Source organism: Melospiza georgiana, chromosome 1, assembly GCF_028018845.1.
Source record: "Melospiza georgiana isolate bMelGeo1 chromosome 1, bMelGeo1.pri, whole genome shotgun sequence".
NCBI lineage: Eukaryota > Metazoa > Chordata > Aves > Passeriformes > Passerellidae > Melospiza > Melospiza georgiana.
The window spans coordinates 102033895-102057845 of NC_080430.1; the positions used below are offsets into that span (position 1 = coordinate 102033895).

General features: G+C 38.8%; 1 protein-coding gene across 2 annotated transcripts in view; it reads left to right on the forward strand.

The window, feature by feature from the left end:
- Positions 1 to 275: 275 nt before the first annotated feature.
- The window catches only part of PTPN2 (protein tyrosine phosphatase non-receptor type 2), a 30437-nt gene continuing 6761 nt past the window's right edge, over positions 276 to 23951 (forward strand). For both annotated transcript variants that reach the window (XM_058022819.1, XM_058022811.1), the window contains exons 1-8: positions 276 to 405; positions 2944 to 3034; positions 10582 to 10682; positions 11303 to 11401; positions 12559 to 12696; positions 19308 to 19517; positions 20838 to 20996; positions 23433 to 23623. In XM_058022819.1, the coding sequence (XP_057878802.1) occupies positions 337 to 405; positions 2944 to 3034; positions 10582 to 10682; positions 11303 to 11401; positions 12559 to 12696; positions 19308 to 19517; positions 20838 to 20996; positions 23433 to 23623 (1058 nt within the window). In that variant the 5' untranslated portion in view covers positions 276 to 336. The remainder of the gene's footprint in view (positions 406 to 2943; positions 3035 to 10581; positions 10683 to 11302; positions 11402 to 12558; positions 12697 to 19307; positions 19518 to 20837; positions 20997 to 23432; positions 23624 to 23951) is intronic.

Here is a 23951-nt window from a genome sequence, read left to right on the forward strand (position 1 = left end):
TTGTGACAACTAGCGCTCGGTGCCCGTTTGCCGACCGAAGCCCCCGGCCCTGCCGAGCCCCCGCGACACCTGGGCGCGGCCCCGCCCCCCGCCGGGACAGTGACGTCACCCCAGGTGCTTCCCGCCTCCTGCTCCCGGAGAGGCGTGATCTCCGCGGCCCTCGGTGGGCGGGGCGAGGGCCGCGCATGCGCTCGGCGCCGGCTGCGGGACACCCGGTCGCGAGCGTATGTGCGCGCCCGCCGCTGCCGTGAGGCGGGGGGCTGCGTGCGAGCGGTTGCGGGCTCGCCGCTCGGCCTCCTGCGGACAGGCTCGCGCGCCCTGGCGGCCGCCGCCATCATGTCCGCCGCCATCGAGCAGGAGTTCCAGGAGATCGACGCCACGAACGACTGGCAGGCGCGTTATCTGGTGAGCCGAGCGGCGTGGTCGGCTCTAGCCGGAGAGCCGCAGGGAGGGGGGAACGGCGGGGGGAGAAAGACCCGCGGGCTGGCAGCGCCCGTGCCTGGCGTGCGGCTCCGCCGCCGCCTCAGCAGCGGGGAGAGCGGAAGTCGCTGGGCCAACACGACTCTCGCCCTCAGGTGCGAGCAGCGGAGCCGTGGGCAAGCGCTACGCATGCGCACTCGGGGCGGGTTCGGTGGCGCGCAGGCGCGGGGCGAGGCGCGTGCGCGGGCTCGGAGGCGGCTCCGGGTCCGCGCTGCCCCCGGGGCTGAACGGAGCCGGGACCGCTCCGAGCCGGGACCGCTCCGAGCCGCGACTGCCGCCCCGGGGCTCCCGCGGCTTGTGGGCGCTGTGGGAAGCTGTGCCCGATAGGGCGGATTCGGCTGAGGCTTGGGTGCTCCCCCCCCCAACGCTCCGCTGGTTCGTGCGGCTCCTCAGGCACCCGTGCTCCCTCCTCAGCCCCCGTTCCCGCTGCCTTGGCCAGCTCGGCGTCTGCTGCGGGGGCTCTGCGCGAGTGGCTGTAAATAAAATGCAGTATTTGCAGTTTTATTTTTAACGAGATTAAGAACTTCCGAGAACAGTCAGTTCCATAAAACAGGCATTATGTATCAGCTAGAGCAGTTATTTAAGCTCGCAGTATTTTATAGCACTACTTCACAAATTAGGAAAGAGAACCGAACCCCCAAAGTTTTCTTTACTGTCTTCAAATTATGCCTTTTCTCTGTTGAATCAGTAATTTATGTGATTTATATGTGACTTAAATACATCATCTCAACTGCAGTATTTCAGATGTTGCAGTTTTGGATATATTTGTATTACAAATAAGTAGGATCTAGCACCAAGCCTGCCAGAGTTCAGGAAGGCTTTGGACAATGCTTTCAGGCACATAGTGTGGTTCTTTGGGTTATTCTGTGCAGTGTCAGGAGCTGGACTTGATGGTCTTCCAGGTCAGGATATGCTGTGATTCTGTGTGATAGCTGGATATTATGTGGGAAAATTGATTTCCGAATTAGTAATTAAATTTCGTTAAATTTAATTCTTTTTAGCAAGCCTACCCTCCCACACCTTAACAAAATAGCTAGAAGTATTTCTAGCTATTTCAATACTTCTTTACCAAAGCATGGGTCTGTTCCTGTGCACTGATGGTGCAGGTGCTTTAAGAAACAAAATATGTTGCATCCTGTTACTGAGTAATACAAAATTTACCTTTCATGGAAACTCGGGTGTGCATGCCTGCCAGATCCATTCGTTCCATGAGCAAGTTCCCTAAGCTTGTCAGCCGTGTAAACAAGAGACGTTCCAGTGTGCTGTATCAAAATGGAAAACCTAATAGATCGAGAGGTTTTTGTACAAATATGTGCAGTATTGCTGCTTTGAAGTTGCTGCTCCACATTGTGATTTATGTTCTTTGCAGATTGGCAGTACGTTTTACAGAAAGGTCATGCAAGCAGTGCTAAAAATTAGAGCTTTCTTTTGTACGTTCTATTTCTGCTGATGCCCTTTCTGGCTGTGTTCATTGTCTGGGAATAGACTAGACCATTTAGGAAGTTTGAAGATAGAGATAGTGAGAACATTGAGAAGACCAAATAATGCTCAGTTGTAATAAATTTAAATGCCCTTTGGGACATAATGATCAAATGTGGCAACATAATCTAAAAACAGAAGGAGAATTCAAAGTAAAATATTGTTAATTCTGTACTAAGCAACATTTCTGCTGAGATGGCATCAGTACAGCGATATAAATACAGAGCAGGGTACTTTGATGGCCATTTTCAGTTTTCTACATAAGGTAATTCTGTACGCCTTAGTGAGATTGTAGAAAAGGTGCACTCAGGGAAGAAATCAATAAAGCAGAACATTCAGAACGTGTGAACAGTAGGGTCCTTAAAATAGTGTGTGAGTCTGAGTATCTCAAAGATCATTAGAAGGTTTGTGTTAATGCATGGGGAGAACAGGCTTTGATTCACATTGATATTTGGGACTCCAGAATTTTCCATATTGGTTCACATTTAACTACAGCTGTATGGGATGAGGTATCAAACCACCAAGAATAATCCTATGGCCCTTAATAGCAGCCATAAAATCATTAACTGGTTCACTTATGTTTGTGGGGGTTTATGCTGCCGGTTGCTTTAAAGGAGCCAGCAGAATATTGCTGTTGCATCTGAGTCCCTTACTGCTTTGGGAGGAAATGTGCAGCTCTGAGGTAAACTGTGAGCTTAATAAGATTTTGGGATTAGGGTTTTTTTTCTTGCCTTTTGATCCTGATGCATCAGTTGCTTGTCAGATGGTGCTTACATTTGGTAGTTTTAGCCAAATGTAGGAAGATGTAAACGGTAGCAGTTTGGCCATGAATGAAATGCATCTTCTGGGTGAAAATGACACTAGGGGCGGAAAAACTTGGTTTAAAAAATGTTAGTTATTACTAATGTTGCTTAATTAATAGTATGTGTAGAATGTTAATCATGTTGCTGGCTATAAGTAAATTATTTATTTTGTCTTTTTAAGGAAATCCGACACAAATCCAGTGACTACCCTCACAGAGTTGCAAAATATCCAGAAAACAGAAATCGAAACAGATACAGAGATGTTAGTCCATGTGAGTACCTTTTCTGCAGTCATTTCACTAGGCCTTCTCTTACCCTGTCGACACTGGAGGTGATAAATCATGGTCATTGTAAATTTTGCATTTTGTTTATTTCTGTAGGCATGTGTCCTGTGATAAATGTGGGATTTTTGGTAACACAAATACAAATGTGTATAACAGGACGGAGAAGAGTCTGCATGTTAAACTCATTGTGCTGAATGGTGAATGAGAGATGGTTGCAAATCACAGGTATTAGTGTATAGGTAAATTTTTGTGAGCTGCAGAGTAATGTTGTAGAGGTATTTTTCTCATAGGGAAATTATTTGTTTAATAGTGCTTTATCTGTTGTAAAAATGAGTATAGAGGTTAAGTTAGTACACCTTGACTAAAAGAAATGTTTTCTTTTTGGACTGAGTGATTCTATGCATTTTTAAGGTGGTGTGGATAAATGCCACTCAATTTTTACTCTTGCTTTAAAGAATGCTTGAAGTTTTGTTGGTTTTGCCCGTGTAGTAAATAAGGTGTGGAGTGCCTTGTGCTTCTACTAACTGCCATAAAATGGTCTTTTTGACATAAGGATCTTATGTCTCACGTGAAAAAAATTTTTCTAGACCAGCTTCTCTGCTACAGAGATGCTGTGGGCTTCTTTTCATCAGCATTTTACTTCAGAAATTGTAAGCCAAAATTATTGCAAAAAGGTATGTGAGCTACAGATAGTGGAAAAAATTATACAGCTTTAATTTTTTTGTAGTATATTGAAGTTGGGACAGGTAACATGTTTATGTGTTCCTTGTGAAGTTTCCCAGAATACTGAAGGGTCCTAAAACCCACTTTATTACTGAATCTAGAGTTTTTGGAGGGTTGCTGGTATATTGGGGCTTTTTGCTTGAGAGCCTGATCTGAATACCTATTCTAAAATTTGGAGAAGTGCTGAGCTCCTTGTTTCCAGTTGAAAGTTGTGGTGACAGCATGTGCACAGCACTTCTCAAAATGGCACAGAAAGGGTCCTGGATTGAGTCACACTGGTGAGATGCAGCGCTGCTCCTTAGGCTGCTGCCAGGATGCTCCCCTGGCACAGTGAATTTGTACCAAATGGGTCCAGTCTGGCGTGGTGCTGACCCCCTCCTCCCTGAAAATTTCTATAAATCCATTTTCCACACATCCTGATGGAACTCAGCTTCAGAATTCAGTGCATGGCCTCCTGGCTGTGTCTGCACGGCATCCCATTGGAGGAGTGTCCCGTGCTGAGGAAGATCCCCCAGATGAGCCAAGGCTGACTGACTGTCACCAGGCTCAGAAATGGAGCCTGGCCTCTGGTGCACACGAGTTGGTCTGTGCAGAGGCGCTTGGGTGTCCCGGCTTTGCTGTCCTGTTGCAGCACAGCATTAGCCTCTTACCATCTCTGAAAGAGATATTTCATTAAATTTCTGTGTCATGCCTAAGTTGCAATGGGGGTTGTAAGATTAGAAGGCAGGAAGTAAGATTTGAGTCCAGAAGTCCTAGGTTCTAGTCCTGGGTCTAATATCCTATACAATTTCCATGTCAGATGCTGTGTCTGTGCATTTATCTACTGTTTCTCCCATACATGAATGTAATTCATGTAAAGAGAGTGAAGATTTACTTTCAAACTGTTTGCGCTTTTTTCTTTTTAAAAATAGTGTTTCTAAAAGAAGTAAAAATGCATGATATTATTTAAGTAGTATCCAATAATGCCTCCAGTAATACCTTAGGGATGTGACTTGTATTCATCTCCTGCAGCTATGTGGAGCTCAATATTTTCCTTAATCATGGCATGCCTTTTACAGTAGTGGGGAGCATCAAACGCCTTGGCTTTAGTCATGGCAAAACCTGCTTCTGAAATGCATGTTTAGCCAGCAGAAAAAAATATGAATGATTGCATTAATTCCTGGAGCCAGTGCAAAAGCAGAGAGACAGATAAAATCTAAAATTGAAGTAGTGGTTTGGCTTAGGAAAAGGCTAGAGCTTTTCTGTTACACTCTGACACAGATTATTGCATGATGAATGAACTGAATAAGATCATGAATTTTATGGAGAATGAGTCAGTTTCTACCATTTATAAAAGATGGATGGTTTGAATTGGTCCACCTAGATAGCTTGCAGAACTGGGCATTAGGAACAAAGTTGTATCAGGAGAACAGAACAAAACACTATTTTAACTAGCTAATTCTTCCTGAATTTTACTTCTGTATTTTTAAATATGACTCAGTTGCTTCAGTAAGAACGATGAGAGTCAGGAGCAGAAAGAGGCCTGGAAGGGCAGTATATGATAAATAAGATTTCAAGGTAGCAGTGCCTAAATTTCAAAGCAACTGGGATAAAAGCTACATAGTTTGGTCACTGTGGTGAACACATCTAATTGTGGTGCATGCATGCAAGGACTTGGTGTTGCAGAAATGTGAGACAACTCCGTCTCACACAATCTTGACATTTCAGTCCTTCAGTTTGCAAATTTCGCTGCTTTTTAACAGTGTTTAGATGAAAAACGGATGGTACTGATATTCTCAAATAGTCAAATGCCTTCAGAACCAGCTGTTGGACTTTTAAGATTTAGCTACTTAATCATACTGGAAGATGTACTTTAAAGAAAGAGTTTTATTTCTCCAAAAGCAACGAGAAAATGGTTTGTTAACCATGGTAGCTGCCAGGCCTGTCTACAATCTGAGGTGGTGTGTCTGCAAGAGGAAGTGCAAAGGTTGTTCAGTTTTACGGGAAATATGTCAATGACGAGTCCAGGAAAAAATATTTTGGGTTGGTTTGCCCCATTTCAACTGTGATACCTGGGACAAGTACACTGAAACAAAGTTGTGTCTGTTCCATACATTTGTAGATAAAAGTTGATTTGTTTGCTGGGAAAGGTTAAGCATCTCTGCCCATTACGGTTGAATTTCACAGTGTTTCCTGTTTCATAAGTATTTTTGTTAGTGTCCGTTTTCATTGGCTAAAGATCTGTAGCATGTGTAAGTTTGGTTTGGTAAAAGCCCTCAAGAATTACTGCCTAGATGAAAAAAAAATAGCAGTCTAATAGTTTGGTATTAGTCTAGAATAGGCAGAGGAGTATTTTGGCTTCATAGTACTGAAACAGGAAGTTAATCTGAAATAGGTTTGGTTTGACAGCCAGTCATTTCCGGACAGATGAAACCATTTCTCAGAAAACGTTGTTAACAGAGGAAAGTAACTTGTGGGGTTGTTATTCTTTATTAATAATTTTAATGAAACTCCAAAGATTTCTGTAATTAGCTTTCTTTCTAAATCTTAACCTTAGTTCTTATTAGTGGGGTGTAGTATCTCAGATCGGCTGTAAAGACCTTTAGAACTGAGGTCCCAGATTTACAGGCAAGAAGGAAATCCCCTCAGCAAAATTGGAAGGATTTTTTTTTCCTTTTGCTTTTGGAGGGTAGATGAGGGTTTACACAATTTTCTCTTTAGCCTTCCTTTGTAATATGGTGTGTTGCTCAAGAACTTGGGTCATCTGAGCATTTTTGCTGTGATAGATCATGTCGCTTTTAGAAGATCTTGCAAGGTAGTGATCTCTCATGTTTTCTTCCTGTGGCCTTGAGTAGATTTTGTGTCAGATCTTTCATCCATAGACTTATGGAGTACAGGAGAGGAACATGAAGACAATTGTGCTTTACAGGGAACAGAGTTGGAGCTGATTTGAATGGTTTTTACACATGGTGCTGATTAATTATCATTGCAGGAATGTTTGTTCCCTTTCTGTCCTGTGCTTCCAGCGTATGTGCTGAGAACAGGGAGATGTTCAGCCCAGAATCAGCCTGCTACATTTCTTGCCCACATTAGAAGCTGACATTATTATGATGTCAGCTGATTAGAAGCTAATTAGAAGCTGATTTTTATGATGTTATCTAGTGATTCTCTAAAACATCTTACCACGTGTAACATTGTAAAATAAACTCAACTTGCTGTTGAGTTTGGAGATACTTCTTTGGGGTTGGGGAAGACGGGAATTTTATAGCACATGCTGATGTAAACTTTATTGTGCCCTAAGATTTTTTCCCATAATCCTGCTTGGAATTGTACGGCTGCTATGCAGTAGTGACATGTATATTTTGGTGTGAATACATTTCAGTGGTGAGCTAGGCCATGAGTGATGGCATTCATTGTGTACAACCAGTGACAGGGTGGTGAGGAAAAGTCATTTTGCCTTTCCTTTGCCTTAGGCTGCCTCTGAAACTTGAGACTGTAAGTCTAGTGACAGAGTATTGCAATTTTAATAATTTAGCAGCTCAGATAGGCTAGATTTAGATTAGTGAAATGGAAGGGATTTGTTGGTAGGCGGGAAAGGTTAGGCAGGGTCACTGGGATGGCTTGCGGCTGCATGTTTTATTTATGACTTTCTTTAATCCACTAAGTAGCATTTCTCCTTCCTCTATTGTTAATAGCTCTATATTTGGGGGACCAGAGATGTCTCTTGGATAAAAAATAATTTTGAAGCTATACGGTGTTCTAGAAACACACTTGTTTTATAATGAAAGCCTTTCATTAACCAACTGCAAGAACTGTGTGATGTAAAATGCCAAACATTTTTTATCTTGATTTTAACTGAATTTGTCATTTTCTGTTAAGCAAGAGGTGAGCAGATGGATGAACATGGTGAAGTTTTGGGAAGTATTGTCAGTGGGATGGAGTTCCACTGGAAATGGGTAATCAGAATTTGCTTACTCAGATAGAATCATTCTGGGAGTGTTTTTTCTCAGTGCAGGAGCCAGAATGAGAATAATTTTTAAGGTTTCCACTTCCTTTTCAGGCTGTGTAGTTTGTCAAAATAGGGGAATTAGCACTTCAGAAAAGCAGTACTGTGTTTTAGCTGCTGTGGGCATGGCAACACATAAGCTAAATCTTATCTTAAAGATAGGTTTATCATTCATATAAATCTAAGTACTTGGTAACTGGAAATTATATACATACGGGAAATACATTACAGCTAACTCACTGTCAAAAGCTGGCTTGCTTCAGTTAATTCAGAAGAGCAAGCCAGGGTTTGAATGAGGTTTCTAGGTCATTGTGTCCTTTAAGAACCTCATCCCTTGAAAGAAGAGAAATCAATATATTCTAGTGGTTTTTTGGTTTTGTTTTTTTTTTTTTTTTGTCCTTTGGACTGTCTGCCAGAGTACTTGCAGGATCTCTTCTGTTTTAGTTGGGGGGGGAGAGAGAGGCTGGCTGTGCATAGAATTTCTTATAAAGGGACTTAAAAAAAACCCCCAACTTGCAGAACTTTATTTGTTATGTTTACAAAGCAAAATGTGTAAGAAGGGAAAAAATGAATCTGAGAATGTAAGGATTACAGTAGGAAGCCTCCTTGGGGGCTGCAGTTATTTGTCCCTGGCAGCAGTGCAGCAGCTGCCGCCGGGTGATTAAACTGTTAACTGTGCTTGCTTGCGTCACCTTTCCGAGAACACTGGTACCGGTATGTGTGATTTACTATAACAAGATCTTAAGTTTTTCCTGTTGGCAAATGACATGTAATATTTACAGAGGTCTTGGTTTCTTTCCAGTAGAAACATTTCAGATCAAGTGATACATGAAAGGAAAAAGTAATGCTTTCCTATCCTGGCAAAATAATACAGAGAGATATATTTTACTTTAAAATGCATATGTGTCTTAATTTTGCTGTGTCTTGGCTTTGATAATATTTTTTTTCTTCATACAGGGGTATCATAATTCTTTTAAGACTCCTGAAAGTTAAGATGGTCTTGCCTTACAGCTGGAATGCTAATGAAAACAGACTAACCCAGTATATTTCTCAAGCTTTTATATCAAAAATAAATTTTCAGCATTTTTCTGTTCTCTGCACATTCGTACGTGACTCCATATAAAAGCTAGGAGCTAAGGGAGGTGGGGCAATAACCCCAATTTTGAGTGCTTCAGCAGCAGCAAACCAGTTCTACTTTACTGTTGACTTCTTTACTCAAATCCAACAAGATCATCTTTGGTGGTTGCCAATAGCAGAGGGAGAATGTAAAGGTGGATCAAAACCTAGTAAATGTACTTTTCCCAGGTTTCCAAACACATGCCAAGTATTCATATTAAATCATACAAGCAGTCTGTAGAGCAACAGTCTATCTAATTCTTTAACTGGTTTTTGATTGCCATCAGCTTTTTGCCTATCCAGGTTTATATAAGCCTGGTGCTGCACAGGCTGCCTGTGAGTTCATCTGTTGCAGTTGTGCTGAATTTGATGCTTGGTAGTTGCTAACGTCTTTGTGTGTTTCCCAAAGTGTTTGTCTAAAGGAAGTGTGAGCCTTTTGGTGCAAGGATGGGTGTGCTGGCATTTTAACAGCAGTCTGGGCCCTACTTGAGTTTTGTGGGTCAGACTAGGTGAATTCAGTTTTAAAAACTGGTATTGCATCATAATTCACTTTGCTGTCAGTTTCCTTATGGAATCTATTCCATCTCTTCCTGAGATATGTTGAAGTTTCTTAAAGTAATTTTAGTTTGCTATTTTTAATTTACTCTTCTTATTCTGCTAGATGTTGAGCTTCAGGAGGTTTACAGTCAGTTGAATCTTGTTTTCTGGCATGTAGTTGTGTACAAATTTTAAATTGAAATTGCTGTTTATTTCATACAGTCATTGATAAATGGCTGGAGGATTACTTACTGCCAACAAGTCTGATTACCTAAATATCTTCTAGATGTTCATAAACCTCCTAGAGGTTCATAAATCACATACTAAGAGGTTCTAGAAACAGCCACAATGATTTTTTATTATGCAATTTTTTAGTTTGACAGTATGATAATCTTTCTCATTTTAATAGTAGAATTTTAAACAGAGTCCTTTGCTTGTCTCTGCCATAAAAAAGGGAATCATCAGTCTTGCTTGTGTAATTTTGAGATGAAACCATGTTGTTAGATTAGGCTTCATTTAATTGGATGATTTGTTGACTATTTTTGGTTTTGCATGTGCCTTTTTAGTATTTTTGTGTTGTATAATATTAGACAATAGCTTACAGGAAAAATGAAATTAATCAAATTCAAGCCTGGCTTGAATTACTGCAAGTAGATTTTCCTGGTTTTATTTTAGCTGTGTGAGCTTAGCTTTATGATTCTACACCAACCTTTGAAACTTCAGTTCACCAAGTGTCTCAGAATTTAGGAAATAATGAACTTAGGAAATAGTGCTGTGGAGTGATCTGGTGTGATAGGACAGTTGTCTGGTGTGAGTTGTGGTGCCCTTGTATTAAGGAAGTGTAACTGTTGAGGGATGACTGTGAGGACCTTTAGGCTTGTGTGGGAGTGTTAATTTGTTTGCTTGGGTTTTTTTAAAGAAAAATAGGTATTCCAGTTTTCTGAGCAGCTTCTATTAATAGCTGCCTGAAATTACTCTGATGAAATGCCAATGGGAGAATGGGACAGTTATCAAAGTTATGTGAGAAATTAGTTTTTCTTATTTGTAGTTTGCTGTTTGGGTCTTACAGCAAAATTTAGTTCTAGTTGCTTGTAGACTAGACCTAAACTTGCCTGTTAGAGAGTATCCATCGAGATGGATGCATCATTAATTCTTAATTTTCTTTGAATTTTAGATGATCACAGTCGTGTAAAACTCCAGAACACCGAGAATGATTATATCAATGCCAGCCTAGTGGTCATAGAGGAAGCCCAAAGATATTATATTTTAACACAGGTAAGCAGTACAATTACTGGGTTATTACAGGGATTGAGAATCTAGGGAGGGGGATTTGTACAGTTGTAATTCATATTTGGATTGTTTCATCTCTCCGTGAATTAAAAGTATCTCATTATTACATGAAGTACAGTATCTGTGTGATATAGTTGTTAACAGATCATTTTATAAGAAAAGCTAAAGGGGATCTTGAAGTATGAGTAATTTACTGCATATGAAGCTTCTCAAATACTTCTTGCACTTTTCTTCAGTTCCTTTGTAAATATGTTGCAGCAATACTTTGACCCCTTAAGCCATTTTGTACCCTCTGAGCATGGCTGCAGTAGCTTTTCTTTTAACAGCACAGTAGTAGCGATGCTTAAACCAAAATAACCATTCCCTGAGTTCTTCCTGTTTTGTTGTTTGGTTTTGTTTGGTATTTTTTTCCTTAAAAAACCTCCAGCCTTTTTAAGTTCTGGAATGATCTGTGGCTACTTTCTTGCCTGCCATTTCTATAATTCTATTAATAATTTGTTTAAACTTAAGGGGAAGACTCTTTCCTGTTTCCCACAGTGAACTATGCTCAAACACTGCTTTGCCTATACATTTTCATGCCTATTTTTGTATTTTTTACTACACAGGGTCCACTACCTAACACGTGTTGTCATTTTTGGCTAATGGTATGGCAACAACAAACCAAAGCTGTTGTCATGTTGAACAGGATTGTTGAAAAAGAATCGGTAAGTGACATTGGGCATAAAGTTGTAAAGTAAGCCACACAATTTTAATACAGTTGAGCAATGTTTGATTGTTACATTAGAAGAACTAATAAATATCCTCACTTGTGTGCAGTATAATGTGTATTTAATATGACAGGGATGTGTGGGAGCTAAGACCTGCAGTTTGGTGAAAATAGCATCTAACAAACGTACATCCAGAAAGGTGAAAATAGCATTCTGAGAAAGGATGTACAAACAGAACTGATGAGGAGTAGAGGCAGTGCAAGATGTTCCCAGGACAAAATGGAAGGTGTGAAAAAAAGTATCTTTAGATTGATTCTTCTAAATGTCATGGAGTAGCACATCTGTTATATAGAGTTGTTAGCTGTAACAATGAAGGCAGACTGCTGCCCAAGAGCTGTTGAATTGATCTATTAAGTTAGTTATTTTTGATTCTTTAGAACCATTGACATATGTGCAGAATACACAAATCTGCTGCTGTGATGTAGTTTTTCTGCTATGGTGCCTAAAAGCATTGCAGATTTTTGTTATAAATGCATGTCATTTGAGGTTAATGGTTTTTATTCATTGCAGATTTGTGAAAAAAAATTGACTGGTCTGTTAAAAAGTCACCTATTTTCTTGTGCAAAAAATTTCCTAGAGAAAGTTTGAGTGCAGAGCAAGAGGAATACAAGACAAAGAATAGTTTTGCATTGGTTTGTTCATTCTTTTGTTTGACTAGAACCTTCCAGTATTCAGCAGGCCTGGGTAGAACTAGGTGTGATAGATGAGTTCTGTAAATGTGCAGGTGTGCAAGTCAGAAACAAAGGGGAGAAGTGCTGAAATAGCTGAGCAGAGATCTCAGTTCCCTGTGGAGAACTGGAGGGGGGAGGGGGAAGGCTTAAGATGTATCTTAAAGCTTGTTAGCCATGTGAGAGAAGAAAGCATAAACACATAAACCTGGAATGCATAATAGCCACTGAAACAGTTGTAGTAACTTAGCTGTAAATATTGTGGACTTCAGGAATTCCTCAAAGTGGGAGCAGGTATTTGAGTCTTCTGTATTGAACAGTGTGGACTCAGAATTTGCACATGCAAAGCCTAAGATACTAGGATATTTAACAAGATTTTTCTTTTTGTCTTTTCCCTTTTTCTTTCTCTTAAAAAAAATCCATTAGGTGAAGTGTGCACAATACTGGCCAACAAAAAAAGACGACGTTATGACATTCAATGAAACAGGATTCCGTGTGAGACTGGTGTCTGAAGATGTCAAATCCTATTACACAGTGCATCTACTGCAATTAGAAAATATCAATGTAAGCATTGCTCAGTCTGTACAGCTCCCATTTGTGGGCTTAAGTGTGTCATGAGAACAACTTAGCATGATGTCACTTCAGGTTTGAGTGAGCTTTTACACTGGAAATTTTAATGCACTTTGCTTCTGAGAATGTTGAAGATGTTTGTGTGGAAATAAGCAGGTGATTTAGACCTCAGCCTATACATTAGGAGAGATAACATCTTTGGCATTTGTGTACTTGTATTTTCCATTTGAATTCTAAGTGATGGTAGTGGTGTTTCTAAAAGGAGCTGTAAGAATTAACTTAAGGGAGGAACACAAGAGTAGAAAATTCTGATTTCCTTTGAATATCAGATACCTGACTGAGTAATTACTGATTTTGTACTGGAACTTGAGATTTCTATGTAATTTAGTCCAGCTGTCTTAAGTTTTTTGGGGGAGGAGTGATTACCACCTGTAGGTAGGTAACTTTATCTTCTCTTGCTCTACCTCCCCTTTTGCTCCATAGGACCAACCATCCTTTTCTCTTAAAAAATTAAGCACATTGACAATTTAACCAAGCTAAGCTTAAAATAATTGTTTCTGGCCTGAGCTTGGGTTGGAGCTTCTGTTTCAGATTGGAAGACAGGATTGAAGAGCTCATCTGTTTGTTCCAGCTATGTCTTGTAAAATATTATCTCTTCCTATAAATCTTGCCTTATTTTAATTGAAAGTGCTAGTATGGCAAGTTTTCAAGGTCATCTTTGTCAGAGAACTTGGGAAAACAAAGCTTGAAGGTGTTCTGCATGTTGTTTTATACAACCATTGATATGTTTGAATTTATAGTAACTATTGATGGTATTCTGAGATAATATTCATTAATTCATAACCTCCCTCATGAGAGCAACATGATAAAACTTGGCATGTTATTGCTTGGTCTTCTCCATGTTAGAAGAGCTTTATGAAATATTGTCCTGCTGACCTGAATAATTTCTCTTTAGTAGTTTGTTTATAGACAGCAAAGGCAAAAGAAAGATGAGTAATGCTGGGTAGCTAGTGCCTGAAAAAGAACAATTCTGCCTTTTGGAAAGCTGAGGCAAGTTTTCCTAACTACCAGAAAGGCTTCTTTGTGGAATTGTTCAGCTGATGTTGGCTCTTACTTTTAAACTTCCTATTTTCAAAGGATGCAGTTTTCTTTACATGTTTATGTTTGAACATAACATTAACTGGAAAATGCAGAAATGCCTCAGGGAACAGCACAGTGTATACTTTAGTAGACTTTTGGGTTGGAGATATTGAGCACTTAAATTTCTGGGTTTGTTTTGGACCAGCAGTGCAGACCTGTCAGCACTGTGCAGAGTTTCTTGTGTGTCATTGTCCTGGTTGAAGATGGCAAACCCAGGACAGTCATATAAATCAGTTTCACAAATACCAATCTTTCTGTAATGAATTTTTATTTTATATCTCTAACACTCTGGTAAGGCTCCATGAACATTAAATCCAACACATAATTTTTGTAGGAGAAGCAGAACATACTTGGTTACTCAAGCAAAAAAAGCTGCATAGTTTCTAGTCTAAAACTGTCAATGTTATGTGCAGCCTTTTGTAAGAATTTGATAATTATACCATAAAACTTGTGGGAACTGGCTATTCACAGTAACTTGAAATGTGAGCTTAACTGTGTTTATGTAAGTTATTCTGCAGGGGCCTTTGGTGGAGACAGTGTAAGACATTTAGCCACTCAATGCCTGGAATATAGGATGACTCATGAACAAAATATACTCCGAATGCCCAGAATACTTAAAATTTAGCATTTCCTTGAAAACAGAGAGAACCAAGGTTGTCTTTATAATGCAAGCATTCTGAGCTCAATTAAGTTTGTCTTACTGCAGCAAATCTCTTTAAGAGATAAACAAAATATGGGTATATGAAGAGTCAAGTGTTTATGTTGTTACCAATGAAACAACCTCTGAGTAGTTCGTTGGTTGGTTTTGTTGCTTGTGTTAAAGATTACTTAGAAATACAAGTGGGATTTGGGGCTGTTCTTTCTCAGGATTGTATCCAGATATTTGTTGGTTTGATTTTTTTTTCTTTTACATCTGTTCTAGGAAAATTTTGTTCTTAGGGCTAGCACAGAGAAAATGGAGAGAAAATGGTGTTTATTGGTATCTTTCCAAAAGATGCCTAATGTTCTTTGTTTTGCTGGTGATCATTTTTGAATTTGCTTATTTTTTTGCCTGACCGAATCTGCATTTTAGAATGCAGGTATTGAAGCTGCTTTTCCACCACGGTTCATTTTGTATCTTCCATGGGTTTTGTGGTATCAGTTGTCAGCTTTTCTGAAAGTTGAGTACTGCTTTCTACTGGAATAGTTCAGTTATCAGAGTTGTCCCTTAATAGAGACTTACTGTGAAGGCTTCCACCAACCAGTGCCCCTTGGAAAATAAAGGAGAAGAAAGGTAATGTGCTCATGTTAAAATTTTATAATAATTTATGAGTGAAGCTGTTGAATGGCTGTGGTTTGAAGCAAAGTCTCCCAGCTTACTGGAGAAGTCATAGCAAGGTGTATGAGAGCCTGTTAAATCTATAAAATAACCTTTGCAAAATGCTGCAGGAGAGTTGTTAGATGCTGACATCTAACTTGGGAAAGACTCCACCTTGGGTTGAATATGTATTTTTTATTATTCTTTATTGTTGCTTTTAGCTTTTTTATTCCTTAATGTCACAACTCTTTGTATTGGTCTTCAGAGAAAGAAACCTTTGTTTTCAGTAATTTCAGGTACAGACTAATTCAGACAAACTATGCAAGGGCAAATGAACATCAGATCTTCAGGGAAGACAGGGATTGCTTGGATAAGGAAACGGAGCAGTGGAATTTGATATTGCAGAAGCCAACTTTCTGAATGCATCTCAGCCTGGGTTTCTGGAAGTAAGAATACAGCAGTAGAAGGAGAGGTTTGCGAAGAATATACTGGTTGGTGGAGAAAGGACTAGGACAAATGAACTAAATTTGATGTGACACTGGTGGTGTGATACTTTAGAGTGAGGACCGTTAATAAAACTCTAGTGGAATCTTGGGTCTTCCACAAATAGCAAATATTTGGAAAAACCCATTAGTAAAATGGATTCTCAACTTAGTACCAAGCTTCTGTGTGGCTGTGACTGTCAGATTAAGGTAATGCAAGGCTGCTTAGCTGATCCTGTGGATGAACCAGAATGTTTCTGATAATTATTTGGCCCCTTTGTCCTCAAGGCTATTTTTATTTAAATTTTGGAAAACATTTTGGCCATCTTGAATGAGCAAGTAGAGGAGACTCTGGTAGAAGTTGATTTTTGATTTTGAATTTCAGTTTGTAGAATATTGCCATTAGAGGATGCCTTTTCATTTTTATATGATCAAATTAGTTGTTAATGAACTTAAGGCAAGTTCATTAAATATGGAACCACTGTAGGGTTGTAGGTGTTTTATGTCTCCATGTATTTGACACTGTCAGTAGCACTTTGATTATGGCTTTTATTAGCAGTGTGTGAAACTTAACAGACCAGCATTGTTTTGTTATTCCCTTTTTAATTTTTACTTGACCCTGAAGGCACCAACTTAACCTTTGAGCATTTTGGTAGTGCTTTATTCATGTTCAAACTCTCACGTGACTGAACTACCTGAAGTTACTCTGAAGATTTTTGCTCCTTTTTGTTTGGAGTGATTGGATAGTCACTGTAAAAACGTTATGGCAAGGCTTGTTTTGCTGGAAGTTAATCTACATTCCTGTTCTGTTCAAGTCCTCATGTGGATGGATCTCTGTAACTTGGAGCTTGTCCTTGGATCATCTTTTGATTATACTGTTGATGTTTCCAGTAGTCAGTGCAGAGCTGTGCAGTGTGGTGTCTGTCTTTGCAAGTTCATCAGGTTTAGCTATCTTGATTATTTATGGAAAGCTTATCCCAGTAGTTCATAAAACTTCCACAGTTTGAGTAATTTAACCAAAATAGTTTTGTCCCATGGTCATTCAAGGATTTTTTTGTTTTTGGTAGCTGGTTTTAGGGAATAAATCTTGGAAAATTGCATTGTGGTTACCATAGAACTAGCTGGTTTTCAGTTACCATGCAGAAATATATAATATTTCTATGTTATATCCCTTGTGTATTACATATAAAATTTTATAGCACTGCCTGAGTCTTGGAAGTCCAGGGTTTTTTATTTGAAAAGATTAGCTAGTTTCCTGGTAACACTTCAAATTAAATTAGTTGTTATTTAAATTTGACTTTTTGTCCATCAAGAGTTGTGAATCAAAAAGCCAGACCTCTTCTCGTAACAGTCCTACGTCACTTCATGGAAGTGCTGTGTGGCTCAGTGACTGGGAGTTGTTTGAGAAAGGGTGGTACAGATCCTCACAAAGGCAGTGTTTCAGCTGTGCAGCTTGGCTGCCAAGCACCACTTGAAAGAGCCATTCTGTTTAAGAGCAGTGTGGGAGGTTTGAAATACTCAAATGGGATTTGCCTGTAGGATTAGAGACTGCGAATTCAAAGATGACCAGCTGGTTCCAGTGCCTCGCAGTGGGGCTCTTGTAGAGTGATGAAGAGACTAGGTATTTCTAGAATGAGCTGAAGGGATGGAAAATCATGGGATGGATAAAGCCTCCATACAAGAAAGGAAGTTGCGAAAAATGTAGTTCTGTGGGTTACAGCAGAGTGACATGTACAACAGCACTGTTTCATCTCTCTTTCAGAAAGAAGTATTTCAGATTAGTATATAAGTAGGGTGACACTTAACCATACTTTGTTCTTTTTCTTCAGGAAGAAGATGCCAGTGCTTGTTTGGGGTAAAAAACCCACACAAAAGAACCCCCGTAACCAAACAAAAGCCCACACAAACAAACCCCACAGGTCACCTTTCTTGAGGTGACAGAAAAAGGCATTTTTACCTTCTTGAGGTGTAAGGGATGCTTTCAGAATGTTGAAGTAGGGAATATCAATTGCTACCTACAGAGACCATCTAGAAACAACTTCAGCCTTTACTTGGCATGTGCATTTAGCTCACCTCTAGTTTTTTTCTTAGTTTTGTTTTTAAAGTGATGAATTGTTTTTCTTAGAAATTGAGGAAATTGCTTAAGTGTTACTTACAGATTTCTTACGAAAAATGTGCCTGCTTCATAATTTTTTAAACAAACAGGTCATTCAGTTCATTTGTGAGTTAACTTGCTACTTGAAAAACTAGGTACAGAAGAGCAGTAGGAGAGCAAATGCAAACTCTTTAGTGCTTTGCTCCAGACAAGGGGAAGTCCCAGTATATTTATACAATTTTGGGCCTGATACTCCTTTTTTCCCCTATGAAATCTTAACATAAACTTGTTTTCCCAATATTGTAGATCACACTTTATTGTCCTTGTTGAGCACCTAGCCAAAAGACAAAATATTTCTGGAAGATAGCTGTGCATCTGAGAGTGACTGGACTTGTGTTAATATCCACTGTTTTCTGTGAAAGTATTGGCAGTCTTGGAGTACTGGGCATTGAAGGCAAAAGACAAGTTGGGAGACTTATTTTTGTTACTGCAGAAACCATGAAGTGAATTCTTTTAGTTTCACAAAGGAATTTCATAAATTGTCTCTCACAGGAAGTAGAAACAGACTGAGCACATGAAGAACAGTAGAATTTATTTTATTTCATGGCTCTATTTTACTGTTGTTGAAGAAGAAGAATACCTTTTCTGGAATACATTGATTTTAAATCCTTTTGTGTTCAAACTTTGCCAAGGTTTATGTAGATGTCAGTGTATGTGAAAAATTAAATAACTGAAATAATAAATTATAGAGGAATTAATTAAAAATGAAATAACTGAATTAATAAATTTTAAAAAGTAACTGAACATGTATAAAATTCCTGAGCTAAAATCAGAATCACCATGGCAAGGAGCAGCACTTAACAGCAGGTCTGAAGTGAGTTCCATAAAAATGTGATCCAAACTTCATATACATACTCTCTTGCTTTCATTTCAGCACTTGCAGTTAGATGGTTGAGTTAGGATAGGAGCTCTAACAGAGTGGTTCTAAAGCAGCTGTATGATTTTGGAATCCCCCTTTTTGAGTTAAAAAAGATAGAAAATGTCCAGCAGAAGTCCTGCTGGACATCCTGCTATATGGGTTTTATAGCCTTTTCCAGGAAGGAACGCTTCCTGCTGCTCTCAGTAATGTGGTTAGTGTACAGGAGATGTAATACCTCTTGGCATTACAGCTTGCTTGAAGCAAGAGTGCAGAGTGTGCACAATGCTGACATGGGTTATTTCAGTCATGTTAATTCTAGCTGTCTAGTAACTGCTGTCAGACATTGAACTGCATTATTGGGAGTAGGACATTTGGGAGTAAATAGTAAAGCAAACCAAACATAATATTGGAAGTTTGAGAAGAAGAAGAAGGAAAAAAAGAAATAACCCACATGTGGTAATAATTGCAACGGAGAAAATTACCAACTCAGATGAAACTGCTTCAGCGTGCACTGTTGGTTGTCATCCAGCTTGAAGCAAGTTACTGGGTTGTTTGTCTTAATGGGAGGTTTAAAATAGACAAGAGCTGTTGATTGAGCTTGGGAGAGTGTGCACTAACTGAGCCAAAGAGGAATCCTTCCTAGTTCTAGTGTTTATTTGTTTTCCCTTCTAGAGTGGTGAGTCCAGGATGATCTCTCATTTTCATTATACTACGTGGCCAGACTTTGGAGTTCCTGAATCCCCAGCTTCATTCCTGAACTTCCTGTTTAAAGTCAGAGAATCTGGTTCACTGAGCCCCGAGCACGGACCTGCAGTCGTTCACTGCAGTGCGGGAATAGGACGTTCCGGCACGTTTTCATTAGTAGATTCTTGTCTTGTTCTGGTAAGTGTTTGCATTCTCTCTGTCACCCCTTCCTTTGTCCTGACACCCTGCCAACCTTCCCAATATGGGCTTTCTGGTCAGAAGGCTATAAAAACATTGAAGTTAATGACATTCCAGTGGAATCTTAAATTAAGACATTATGCTTTTTTTTTTCCTCACCTATTTTGATGGCAAAACCACAGCTCTTGAAATTTACAAATTCCTTTTGAAGTACCCCAGGACAATTATATATTCTCAAAGCTTCCTGGAAAGTAAATTGTAAACATTCTTTTCCTTTTACGTAAGATGTGCTTAGAAAAGGTTGAGGATTGGTTGTATTTTCCATATGAAAAAAGCTTGTGAATATATATTGAGATGATTAAATCTGTAAGTCTTTTTCTCCAGGGCCTTTTTTAAGCATACAGAAAATTGTTATTGTTATCTGAACTAGGATGAGAACTCAGGCATGCTCCTAATTCTGAATTTCCCCTGCTGTGCAGCCCTCTGGGTAATGGGGCTTGGCAGCCAGTTCAGTGCCACAGGGATGTATAGATTGTTTGCTTATAGTGAACTGCATCATCTATAATTCCTCATGACATGAGTGAACCATGAATGTTAAAAAATATTTTAAATAAATCAAAAATTTTATTGGACTTGAAAGTCCAGGCACAGAGTTTTCTCTTTGTGCTCGGTTATAGTGGTAAGGACAGGTTTAACTGAAGTAGAATTTCAATTGAATTGCAAGAGACACATTTTCTGGTGTGATTAGATCCTCTCAACTTACTTTTTTTGTTGTTTGTTTTTTTTTTACTTCAATTTTTCTTTGGTTTTATGCATTTTGAAAAGCACAGAGGTATGTTTTGATGGAAATGTACTTCAGAAACAACCTGTGAATGTAATGTGGGGACAAACGTGTTCATTGCTTGGGTTTGGGGTTCTGCTTTACATAAAGAAACTTCTGCCATAATCAGTCAATCTGAATTCTGTTCTATTCAGAAGCAGTAGGAAATATTACTTTACAGCTCTGATTCTTGTCCTATTTCAAAGTCCAAATACAATAAAATTGAGCATATCTATATGTCTTAGTTTTTAGACTCAGTGTTAGGGTACAATTTATTTGTTTAATACACTATCCTTGATTTGTTCATAATAAGTTTTCATTAGATGGTTTGCATTTTTCCTTCAAAAACAAATTAGAAATAATTTGAAATGTTAGTCTCCCTTATAACTAATAGAAGCATAATATGGACAAATTAGATTTCAGATTGAATTTAATGATTAATTTTTACTTGTAATTATTTTTATATACCATTGACACTTTCAATGTAACTTGCTTTACAGATGGAGAAAAAAGACCCATTTTCTGTCGATATTAAGAAGGTATTACTGGATATGAGAAAATATCGAATGGGACTTATTCAGACTCCTGATCAACTAAGGTTTTCATATATGGCTGTAATAGAAGGAGCAAAATTTATAATGGGGGATTCAACTATACAGGTAAATATTTAGCTCCATGTATTTGAACAGCAGATTGCAACAGTAGTTAAAAATAAGCTCCAGATTATTTTAAAATATGTAATTTAATGAGATCTAAATGATTAACCTTTTTCAGTAGATGCCTAGGAGGTATCAAAGGATATCTGTTCAGTGCCTTCTATCAAACTAAACTTTTGACCCTGTGTATACATCCCCTCTTAGATATAATATGAAAATAATTTGTCTGTCCAAACGTGTAAAGAAAAAAAATGGTTCAGTTGATATTTTCATTACCAAAAAGGGAAGGTAATGCCCAGTGTCACTTTGAAGATAGCAAGGATCTATTTTAGAATTTCTTTGCTATTTTCCTAGCAGATAAGTTGCCTGATGCTACAGATAATATTTATTTGTAAAGTTGCCTTGTTTCTTCATAGCCTTTAAAATTTGTGTTAGAGTTAGTACAATCTAGCCAAGTATAATGATTTTGGGTGCAAAGAGATTACCAAATCTCACTGTTTTATCAGTGCAGCTTGCAGACATAATGGCTTACAGTCTTAAGTGGCTGGCTTGGGTGGGAGGGAGAAATGGGAGGAGAGGCTTTGAAACACATTTAATTCTGCTTTCATATGCTAGGGCTCTTTTATTTTGTTGATTTCTTGAAATCATGAATAGGGCAGATAAGCTAAAACACATTTCCTTTCTTTGTGGTATTGGTAGTGGTCTGATTCTTCCCTTTAACAAATGTTTCTTGACTTGCTGTGTAAATAAATAATTTTACACTACTGCTAATCAACACCTAGGTAGTGTGCTGGTGGTCTGGTACCTGTGCCAGATGTCTAAAAGACTTCATGATTCATTCTAATGGTAACAGCAGTTTAGTCTCTTCATTTTGTGGAAGCTGTTTCTGGTGGTATGAGGTATTGTGTCTAGTAATATTTTTCTGCTTGGCTTTTTTTAAAAGCCATGCTCCAAAGTGAGTAGCACTGGTTCCAATACTTACCCATCTAGATCACAGGATTTCTTACTTCTGGATACAAGGGAGCATTGTCAACTCAGAATACTGCTTGTCATGTTCAAGTGTGTTATTTATTCATAGTAAGAAAATGCCTAGGAAGGCACACTTCCCATTTGTTCTGTTTTTCTTGTTGTGATTGTTCAGATGATCTTCCTTAAATCAGTATTTCCTGCAGTGCAAGGCACTTGTCCTGATGCTTCTCGCTTTAGGCCTTGGCAATATGTGCAGAAAATCAATTGGCAGTGCTCAAAAAAGCACATTTCTCTTTCAAGGTCAGCTAGGTCATTTTTATTCCATGAGGAATGGTTGACTCTTCAGTGTGTGAGAGGTGTTCCCTTCTCTCTGCTAGTGATGGAGAGGGCCTGAAGTTATTGAATGCCTCTCTTATTTAACATTAGCCAAATGTTCATCTCTGATGTCTCCTTGGATTTTGGAAGGCAGGAAACTGTGCAAACACAACTTTAGATTTTAATGGAGGACTCAGTTCATTGTTAAAACTCATTTTGCCAGCAGTCCATTTATAAGTAGCTGATTTTTTATATCACTTTGACTTTGATATTTAGTTTAGGCCAGCAGTCTTGAAATCATTCAATATACAGGAGTCTATTGCTTGGTTTGAGAAGATTCAATTTTCAGTTCATCTACTTTATCTTAGACTTCTAAAAGTAACTGATTTTTTTTCCTACAAGGTATTCTATGTCTCTGTAGGCACTGGCTGATTTGTGTGAGAAAAGTGATTGTTTTTTAGGGCTGATTCTTTTCCTTCCTGTGCACTTTCTAGCTTTCTTTTCTGCGTGAAATTTTGTTGTAGCAATTAGTTCTTCAGACTATTTATCATTAGAACAGAGATCTAGCAAAACAGGTTTACTTCCAATTTCTTTTTTATTCCATCTTATTTCAGATTATTTCTCAAAACAAGATGAATAACTGTTTTATGATGCTGCAGATCTCTGGGCTAATGGGCCACCAAGTGAAATAGTAGGCCATTACTCTGGCATAGATAACTGAGTTAAATTTTCCCAGTTCTCTCTTTTTAGGCAGTTCTTGTATACAAGGTCCTGCTGTATTTTGAAGCCATAAAAGGTAAGAGCACAGCACAGGCCTGTAGCAAGTAGAGGGACATGGGAAGTGCAGGACAGTGCAGGATTTTATAAGACATAATGCTTCCTAGTTGTGGAGCTGCTTTGGACAGTACCAACCCTGAAGGTAGAGGCCTCATGCCTATGCAGTGGCACCATCCTGGAAATATAGAAAAAAGGAAAATTGATAGTTGTTGGAGAAGACACATCTTGACCTAACTTTATTTCTTCATCTAGCAAATTTTTTTCTTGATCTGGTAGTTCCTTTAATCTACTTCTGTGACTGTTCTTTTGGAAGAAATCTTGGCAAGGGAGCCCTTTAATATTAGGAGAATGTTTGAAATGTGTTCTGCTTGTTTTCAGGAACGGTGGAAGGAGCTCTCTAAGGAGGACCAAGCACCAAGTTCTGAGCAGTCTCCTCCACGCCCAATCAAAATAACCACAGAGAAGTACAATGGGAACAGCATAGGCCTGGAGAACAATGATCAGATGGAGAAAATAAACCCTGACCTGTCCACTAATGTTCAAGATATCGTAGATGGGAACGTTGAAAAGTAGGCAAGATAATGAAACTTTAAAAGGCAGATACACTCTCTCAAAAGGCTGAATTATTAGGCTGCTTTGCTTATTGTAAAAACATTCAAGATTTTTCTGTAGTAGCAAGGGAGAACAGGTGGTATTTGACTGTCTTATTTAATGATTTTAAAAATACCACCTCAATGATTCCTTGTGATTTGGTTTTATTATTCAGAAGTCGAGAGAAGAAAAGTTAATGTCTCTAACTGGAGCAGCTAGACCTCACACTTTGAAAGCATTTTCTTAACAGATTGTCAGTGAACTCCACTGTGAAGTATGAATGAGGTCCTGAAATTGTCCAGTATT